At 40.2% G+C, this 9,525-nt stretch overlaps 1 protein-coding gene across 7 annotated transcripts; it reads right to left on the minus strand.

The window, feature by feature from the left end:
* Positions 1-484: 484 nt before the first annotated feature.
* srrm1 (serine/arginine repetitive matrix 1) lies at positions 485-9,172 on the minus strand. Of its 7 annotated transcripts, none has more exons than XM_077620848.1 (16): positions 9,041-9,172; positions 7,677-7,766; positions 7,406-7,528; positions 5,390-5,560; positions 4,895-4,983; positions 4,595-4,813; positions 4,219-4,401; positions 3,951-4,070; positions 3,619-3,827; positions 3,022-3,108; positions 2,828-2,942; positions 2,665-2,751; positions 2,087-2,515; positions 1,676-1,853; positions 1,367-1,540; positions 485-1,230 (listed from the first exon to the last, which is right to left on the minus strand). In XM_077620848.1, the coding sequence occupies exons 1-16, from the start codon at positions 9,059-9,061 to the stop codon at positions 1,120-1,122; spliced, it is 2,406 nt and encodes an 801-aa protein (XP_077476974.1). In that variant the 5' UTR covers positions 9,062-9,172; the 3' UTR covers positions 485-1,119. The 7 variants fall into 7 exon arrangements, with proteins under 7 accessions (XP_077476974.1, XP_077476977.1, XP_077476975.1 ...); XM_077620851.1 differs by having other exon boundaries at positions 1,396-1,540; positions 2,828-2,963; XM_077620849.1 differs by having other exon boundaries at positions 1,381-1,540; positions 2,828-2,963.
* Between the last annotated feature and the right edge of the window lie 353 nt (positions 9,173-9,525).

Raw genomic sequence — 9,525 nt, forward strand, 5'->3', positions numbered from 1 at the left:
TGGTATTTTGCGTCTAAAATAGAAAAGTTATTAAGTTAAAGCCAGTAAAATACTATGAATAATAAAATGAATCATGTATTTGTTGTTCTTTTTTTGGTAATGCAGAGGGAATCGTTTCCATTTTTTTTAATGTACTTGAACTCATCTTTTGGGTTAATTCTTCCCGCAAAAGTTGAACCATCATTAATAATTTTTTAGAAATGTTTTATTTAGTCTGTTAGACCTTGAGTAGGAATAGAATACGTGTCATGAATCTTGTTTTCATTCTGGATAAATTCTATACTGTGTGAAGTTTAAGAAAATAAAAAAACACTCAAAATATTTTCTTTGTATCTAAACAATGAGTTATTCTATTAACCTCAAAGCTGTAAGGACCAATACTTTGTAGACAATAAAGCCCACATTAAAAAAATCATTGTGATCAATCCGGTTAAATTTGTCACTCGTGTTTGTAGTATATGCATGTAAATAAAGTATTAAAATATTGAGAGAGGTCATAAAAAACAGTTTTAATTCTGAAAGGATGACCGGACAAATAATGGGTACTAAATACATAACAAAGCAGTCTGACAAGAATTAGCTTGGTGCAAGGATGTAAAAAAAAAAAAAGGATAAATTAAAGCCTCTTGGGAAAAAGTCACAAACACAAGTGGTACTGTAAATACAATTTTGAACTGCTATGAGGACTTTAATTTTTTTTCTAAGAGCAGTGACACTGCTTCCACCTTAAAGAATAATAGAAAGAACCCTATGTGCAGGCTTTCTAATATATGACATACCTTCCTGTCATTCATGCATATCAGACAATTCACTGCACATGCAATCACATCTGAAAAGGATTCTTATTTTGGTTCTGGGGAGAAAATGTGTCTTTAAACCAACCCTCAATTTACATGTTCCTATGCTAATCGAAGGAATAATTATGGACAACAAGCTTTTTACAGTTATGCTCAAAGTGACAAACCACACTCAAATGCAACACCTCAAAATGTACCAAATCTTTAAAATGAAAAAAAAGAAATGCAAAATTACCAGTTTGTAACTTTCTAACTGTAATCAACTTGATCAAATATCAGGGTTAACAGAAAAATGAGAGAGAAGCCAGGTTCCCCTTGCAATTTAGGACATTTGTGAGGGTGAAACCTGGGCCTTCTTCATGGAGCGGAGGGCCTTCTCTCTTAGGTGTTTTTCAAGGTCATCCAACGTATCCTCCACCTCGCTCTCGGATTCCTGGTGAGAAAGAAAACTAGTTATTTTTGTGTGCATGGCAAGAATCTTCCCATTGTCAACCAACAATGCAATGCAGCATGTCGACGCTCCACGTCATTTAGGCAAACGCCATCAGAAGTTGACAAACAGACATAACCTTTCTTGATTCACCATCTTCATCCCCACCCTGGTTCTGCTGTGTCTCTCCGCTGGCTGCATTGCTGCTCCTCTCTTTCTTATGCTTCTTGTGCTTCTTGTGTTTCTTGTCCTTCTTGTGTTTCTTCTCCTTTTTCTTCTTCTTCTTCTTGGCACTGCCGTCCACATCCGAATTCTGCAATCCAGCACGTAAAACAATGAGAAAGGCAATGCAAAATTTCAAGACAACAACCCACTAAAAATAGGATTGACCTAATCGACTTCTGAACAGAAATTAGGGGTGTATAAGAATCAACACGAGATAAAATACCTTGCTAGGTGAATGGCTAACAGAGCCGCTGTTGGCTTTTTTGGCCGGTGTGGGGGACGCGCTGTTCGATCGAGACGGTGAGGGGGAGGGAGACGCTTGCTTCACGGCAACCGCTTGTGGAGAAACGGAGCGAGATCTGGATGGAACTCTTCTCAAAGGCTGGGGGCTAGAAGAAAGTCTGTAACAACAATTACGTCACAATGTAAATTCATTATAAGGTAAATAAACATTTGCTAGTTTCAATTAGATTAATGACAACAGTTAACTTATTGCTCGCTTGTTAACTTTTTTGGGGGTCATTCAGGTCTAATTGTTTTCCAATTTCCTAATTTTTGTCTGGAAAATACTGCAACTTTTGCAATGCAGGGTCAAAATAAGAACAAAAAAATTTATTAAGTGTGATTCCTTAACCTCTTATTGCCCGGCTCTGGGGTGCGGGAGACTCTTCGAATAGGTTTTTCACCATGTGGAGAATGTCTCCGTTGGTTGGTGGCTTCGAACTGCCTCGCGGGGCTGCGACTGCGGTTCGCGGGGGACTGGGAGCGACGGTTTGCCGCCACAGCGGGGGACCGCGCGTCTCGACTTTGCCGGAGAGGGGGCACGGGACTTCTTCTGTGTCTGGGCGGGGATGCGGAAGAGGGCGGCGTGCGCCTCCGCTGCATGGGAGAACTTCTGCGTTTGGGTGATCTAGAAGGACGACGTTTGTGCCCTGGGGACGCACGTCGAGAAGGAGAGTTGGATAATTTCCTCTTCTGAGGAGGTACGGGGCTGTAGCGACGCTGGATGGGAGGCGAATAACGCCGGTTGGATGGAGAACGTCTACGGGGAGGTGAAGGAGACCTGCGAAGAACCAGAAAAAATACTTACAAGGAGTTATAGGTGACACAAATGTCTGTTAATACAATTATTCACTTGCCTAACCAAGAGGCAGCTAGTAATATTAAAGGAACCTCTCCCAATGCTCTACATAAAATCTGTATAAACACTACCTTCGTCGAGGTGAAGGGGACCTGCGACGTCTTGGGGGGCTAAGAGAACGGCGTCTGCGGGGACCAGGAGATGGTGAACGTCTTTTCCTGAAGGTGGACAAAATGACGAGTAATTAAATTTTCTTCACAAACAAAAAGAATATCATTTTAGAATGGGCCTTACCGAGGAGAAGCCTCTCTCTGTCGCCTCCTAGGTGAAGGCGTGTGGCTGTGCCTCCTTTTAACGTCCCCATTTCTGGCTGCCGGTGCCCCCTTTGGTCTTTTTGATGCGTCCTCATCTGAGGAGGAAGATCCTGAATCTTGAGTAAAAAGATTTGTTAGGTAAAAATAGGACTAGCTGAGTGAAAGTCACCATACCTGAAGATGATTCCTGATTTTGCCTGCGATATTGTCGTCTCTGCTGCACAGAATCCGCCGTGGTTCCTTTCTCGTTTTTGTCATCCTCTAAAATATAGAGCATGATGAACGTGTACCATCAGTGACAGGTCGCCATGAAAAAGCAGCATCTGTACAGATGCTTATTCAAATCCTGGTGGACGAACTTAAATATTTACCTAACTATGGTAGTAGTTTACTCACATTGGCTGTTTTCATAACTGTATTACTTCTTTTTTTTTTTGGATGACGAGGAAACGTGTTTTAGCATGTGAGCAATAGAGGCTAACACGGAGCATGAATGCAAAAGGACAATATAAAAAGCCAAAATAAGCGATTAGAGATGCAGGACAACACCGACCCTACCCTACTAAAAGATCCAAGTGAATTCTCCCTCAAGATGTTTTCCCATTTTATGTAAATGTTCTGAAAACTTAGCAAAAATCTAAAACTTCTCTAATTTCAATAGTAAACCTTCATTTTATGCTTGACTGACAGGTTTTGTTCAGACATTGTTGTCCGAGTATCTTGAGCAGAGGTATAATTAGCTTAGAATGCAAGCAAATTTGAGAACCATACCAGATGATCTGGCAGGAGATACTGAAGTTCTGCTCTTCCTGGGCCGTGGAGATGGTGAGCGTCTGTCTTTCCTGGGAGGGCTAATGGAAGCCTCTGGAAAATTAGGCTGTTTTCGCGGTGGCGTGTTGGATAACCTTTTCATGACTTTTTTAGGTGAGCGAGAGTGAGAAGAGCTGCTGCCAGATGAGGAAGCAGAGCGAGAGCGCCTCCTGTGGAACATCCACAACTCAATTAAACTCTGTGGCGACAGAATTCTTGGAAATGTACCACTCAAAGGAATGCACGGAGCTTATTTTATTCCACAAACTTATAAAGTTTTAGCAATGACTAACCTGCGGACAGGTGAACGCCTGGATCTGCTTCTGGAGCTGGGAGGTGGGCGTCTGGGTGGGCTCCTTCGACGTGGAGAAATTCTCCTTCTGGGACTTGGCCTTCTACGTGGAGAGTAAGATCTGAAATACGACAGAGTAGGGATTAACAACCGGGTAACATGTCCAATTACTCTGCCATTCAACTGAATCGTTTTTAGGACAAAAAAATTGACTGTGACAGCCATAGCTAAATTAGGTAAAATTGCGGTAAACAAAAACAATAAATAACCTTGAACGAGAGCGACGTTTACGGTGTCGGGAATGAGAACGGGAGCGACGCTGAGGTCTTTCTTTTCTACTGTCCTTCTCCCTTTCTCTGGACTTTGGCCTTTCCTCGTTCTTATTCTTCTCCTGTGGCGGTTCCTTGTCTTCGGGAACAGAGTCTGCTTTCACGATTTCCATCACCACTTCACTAAAAAAATAATAATAATGTTCATTTATTTTGGAAATGGTCAACTATACTACAAAGGGTGTATTAGTACACCATACACAAAGTATACTATTTCGAAACTATATTTCTTTCAGTTTTGGTGATCATGGCTATAGGATTTTTTTTTTTAAATTCTATTTATTTTAGCTCAAACAAGCCTCGTTTCTAAACGTGCCTGGTTGAAGAGGTTTCTTGGATGACTGCTTCTGGCATAGCTCTGCCTGCTGTGTCGGGCTCCACTGGCTGCTCCACAGGTTTTGTGGAAAGCTGCATCAAAGGTTGAGGAGGTGAACCAGGTAGAGGAGCTTTGCGCCTTGGAGAGCGTGAGGGGCTACGTTTTCTTTCCCGTCTTACTGGGGACCTGCGTCGCGGCGAGGGGGACCTCGTCTTGCGTCTGGATACAATAAACATTGAGCAGGATCAAAACAAAAAAGATGCTATTTTCAGCTACCATTTTGGACAGTCCGTTTGTTACCTTCTCGGGCTTTTTGACTGAGCCCTCTCTCTTGAATCTTTTTTTTCCTCTTCTATCTTCTTCAGAGATGCAAGTTTCTCCTGTTCAAGCTGTATGAAATGAGAGAATATTGGCACCTCTAACAATTGAGCTTTAATGATTTAAAAGATATCTTCAAGGCAGATAAATATAGGTGTTCACCATTTTGAGGGAATTAGAAATCCTAGTAGCCTAATTAGAGCTATATTTGCATTTTGTCACATCAAATTAACATTTCTTTAAAAAGATTTTTTTCTCAACAAACAACTGAACATGTGCATGTCAATCGGAATATTTGTGCTTACAGGTTTATAGACAGAGAGAGAATTTGAGAAATTTGTTTAACATGACGGGGAGCTTATGTGCCTTATTGATATTTTGTCAATGATTGACTCTGCACACTACAAACCAAGCATGTCGGGCTATGATATCTATGTTGTGGTTCACAAATACAACAGTCCTAATAACATTCATTACCTGTCTTTGCTTGATTTCCTCTTTCTTCTGCTCCAAAAATGCAGTTGGGATGCCAGCAATGTTCTCCTGGGCACTCAGCAACAGGGGCCAGAGGTCTCTCATGAACTCTCTGGCATTTTTTCCATTCAGGAAACCCGTCAAGTTAATCTGCATCATCTTGCTATCCGGGTGCTGCAAAAAATGAAAACGAACAGAGAGAGAGAGAGAGAGAGAGACAGAAAAAAAAACATTTTGATTGAAATAATGGAACAGAAACATCATTGAGACGTGGAACTCTGAATTGCGAGCCCCTACCTTTAATTTCATAAGCTATACCTGTGATTGCCAATAACCGTACAAAAAAAAAATTATATGACTAAAATGTAGTCGAACCAAGAGTCCATTACTGGATTTTGAAAATGAGGTTCTGTAAAACTCATTGTGATTTTTTTTTCTTTAAACTCATTATGAAAATGAGTTTCTTTAAAAATCCAAGGCATAATTGAGAATGTGTATGCTGAGGAGAGAGAGATAGAGAGAGTTGTAGCTGGTCAAAACTTGCATGCATTAATTGCGACTAGCAAGTATAGACAGAGGTAAATATTTGAAAAAGAAAAAAATGATCAAATCTTGTGTTGGAGAAATTTACGTAATGTACATTAAAATTGTTGTGTCCCACCTCATCCCAAATTCCCCTTTACAGTCTCCCCACAGTCTACAACTCAGAGGAGATTGACAAATTGCCACAATACAGAGTGCATTAAAACCCAAAACTTTTAAGTACAGTTCCGGTGTCTTCAGTGAGTCCCGTGGGATCAGTGGGCATGGAGCTCCCTTGGCTTGCTTCCGCCTCACTACTGCTTGAGACTCAACCACCTTGATCTTAATGTTATATCATTTATCTAAATTGCAAGAGACGAACAAGCAATAATGAGTACAGAGCAACACAAAAAAAAGTGTTATTCAACAATATCAATAAAGCTTCCTTACCATTGTGGTACCAATTATCAAATTCAACCGGCATTTAAATATGCACACATTATTATAGTTACCTCATTCTAAGGATAGATTGACAACAGGCCTTCACAAAAAATGAAGGAATTTCCATTTTAATCTTGCTCTCTCCTCTTGTTGACAATGTGACAGAAAAAAAACTCCCAGTATTGAAATGTAGCATATTTTTTGTAAATAAAGGATGAGTAACATGTACAGAAAGTATACACCTTAAGTGTACATTAAAGTGATCCTAATTCCAAACCTAAAGCCACCATTGGCTCAATAAAGATTAAAATAAAAATAAAAAAAACAAGGGGGTGAATGGGGGCGGGGTAAGCAGATGAAAAGGTCCGACGATTGGTGGAAACGAATTTACCAACACGGGCCACGATGTTTTGGTTCCTCCATTCCCTGGCCAAAATACAGGAGTAACTAAATACTTTTACGATACCAAATAGGGTATACAGTACAAGATGTGTTCAGACACACCCATCTGTATTAAAACCAGGATTTCAGTTGATATTGTTCATGCTAAATGAACTGAAATTTTTTGTCAAATGTTGAGTTATTAGACGTCCTTCAACCTATAGCCCTAACTACATTTTAAGGGATCTGGAAATTTGATTTGAGCTGAATAAATCTACGGAGGAAATATTTTTCAGGTGTGTCTATCACTGGCAGAATATTACTGATCCCTATATATAACTCACCTCAAAACACACACTGCATCATGAAGGGAGAGTTGGGCTCAGTGACTTTGGGCTCAGGAGAGAGCTAATTAGGTGTTGGTGCTATACTTCTGATGCAAGGTATAACATCCATATTGGTTCAGGCCTTTTAAATCATAAATCACATCATAATTAGAAGGATGCTGAATAAAGTCACTTTGTTACATAACAGCAAACTGTAATCAAACCAACAGCTAACTCAACCACTCAGTTCCACTAGGATAAACACAAAAGTTCCCTTCTTTAATGTGAAAGCACTTCCCTCAAATACACAGTTTTGTCAAAATAAGACAGCCAAATATAAAAGCATTACCTTATCATCCAGCTGGTTAAATATGAATTCTATGACGACATCATCCTCGAACCCCAAAATCTCGGTCACCCGCTGCGTAATCCATGGCTTTATGACTTCCAGGTTCACTTTGGTCATGTCCACCTAAAAACAATTGCAAGAAATGACCAACCGAAAAAAAAATGACATTTTATCCTGCAGGCTAACTCGTCCTTAACCGCTGATATGCACATGATATGCATGCTAGCTCTAAAATATTTGGCCAAAGAATATATTTATAAATCATGTATACCTTCTTGTCGAGACATTCTGCAAATTTCAGCTGCTTTAACAGTTTCTTGTGTTTGTTGCTAAACCGGTTGTCTTGCTCTGCACTCGTGCCCTGTGTGAACACATTAGCAAATGTTAGTTGATCATGTCAAAGCAGAATGTAACAACGAGAACCAGTGACTACGTTTGCATCAAAAATATAAAACCAGGAGCAGCAATTATAGGAGCATATGTGGGAGTTCGGGTGTTTTGCAGGGGCTTGCATAACAGGGTTACTTCCAAGGATCCAATTTTTAAAGGGTTGTTGGGTCTACGCTAACATACCCTGCATGCAGATTTCATATTTTTTGCACCTGCAGGTGTACACCTGTTTGTGTGAAATGATTACAACTAGTATACAAAGCTATAACCACTGAGTTCCTCTATGCATAAATAATCTGGTTAGTAGCATTCGTATCCTCAAAAGCTTTTGTTACTCACTATTACACCCTTTTTGGGGGGCTACATTTTAACTCACTGTAAAAGACTCCTAATCTATTTTGACAGATAGGCATCCCAGTTGAAATGGATTGTAGCCTATCCAATTAACTGTTCGTAGTCTGAATCGAGTACACCATTTGGCTAACCGAACCACGTCTAGGTAACGACACATGTAAGGCCTATTTAGTCGTACTGTCTGCCGTTGACGTCGATTTAAAGGGAAATATCGCAAAACTCAGAAATGCGATGTCAAATTTCCCACCTCAATGGGACTGGTTAGAAGGTGATCAGACGTTCAAGTGACCGTGATCAGTTTAATGGCCCATATTTTGACATATGACATTGATAGCATTAGGTTAGCTTAGCTAAACCAGCGCCTTGCTTAGCTAAACTTGCGGGAAATAGCGAGAACGTAGACGATAGCCTTCTGCTTCGTATGTCACTGTGTCACAATAATAATTATTCAGTGTGTTTGGTTTAAAGACAGACATTTGCGTTGCTTGTACATTTTCTGACTTTGGCGTTGCGACAACGCACTCATGGAGACGGAAACGATGCAGTTCTTGGGCGCCATCTTTATCGAGCTTCTACCATGTCGCCGTCAAGCAAACTTGGTTGTCATTTTTATTTTAATGTCGCCTGAATTCAACATCTACTGCATCTTATAGCTCACATATTTACACCACGATGTTACACAGTTCGGTCATTAGCCAATTCCCGTTCGAAAAGAGTTGAACAGCATATGTAGCCTATATTAACGTTACCTCTTACCAGTTGATAGTCGGTGCCCAAAACTACAACGTAACTCAATAGCTGCCGGGCCAAAATATAGAGACCAAACTAGGAATATATCACGGCAGAATTGAAAACCCATGTTTTCAAATGAACAATTTTAAAACAACTTACGCGGAAGAACCCCGCGTCCATCGTCGAAGAAAATGGACGTTAGAAGACCGCTGAGTGAAGACGTGTGGTGCTGTTATAGTGATGTTCTGTACACTATCTTGTGAAGTATGCGATCCTGGTGGCAGCACCGGGAACTGCATCAACTCTAGTAGTATATGATCAAAGTACTTATGTCATGACATAAAATAAATACGTGTACTGATTCTTTATCCATATTTTGGCCAGAAAAAAACACACATGTACTTTGAGTGACACATGTTTTAGGTTGTAATGTCAACATCGTTCAATTTGGGGACCATAAGGGGTTTTTAGGCTCAACACCCACACATACACACACAAACACACACATAGGTAAATATTAATAACTATATAATGTTTTGGGAACATATTTGGTTTAATCCAGGCATAAATATACCAGTTGATGTCACAAGATTAAAGATGTTATGAAATGTTGAGCATGTCAAAAAATGAATTTGGCACCAAAG

This window comes from Stigmatopora argus, chromosome 15, assembly GCF_051989625.1.
Source record: "Stigmatopora argus isolate UIUO_Sarg chromosome 15, RoL_Sarg_1.0, whole genome shotgun sequence".
Classification (NCBI taxonomy): Eukaryota; Metazoa; Chordata; class Actinopteri; order Syngnathiformes; family Syngnathidae; genus Stigmatopora; species Stigmatopora argus.

Coding starts and splice junctions, on each gene's coding strand:
- srrm1 (XM_077620847.1), bottom strand. CDS start 9,061: ATGGACGCGGGGTTCTTCCGC. Junction 5,561..7,405: donor TTAACCAGCTGGATGATAAG/GTAATGCTTTTA, acceptor CATTTTTTGCAG/CACCCGGATAGCAAGATGAT. Junction 4,814..4,894: donor CAGTCAAAAAGCCCGAGAAG/GTAACAAACGGA, acceptor TATTGTATCCAG/ACGCAAGACGAGGTCCCCCT.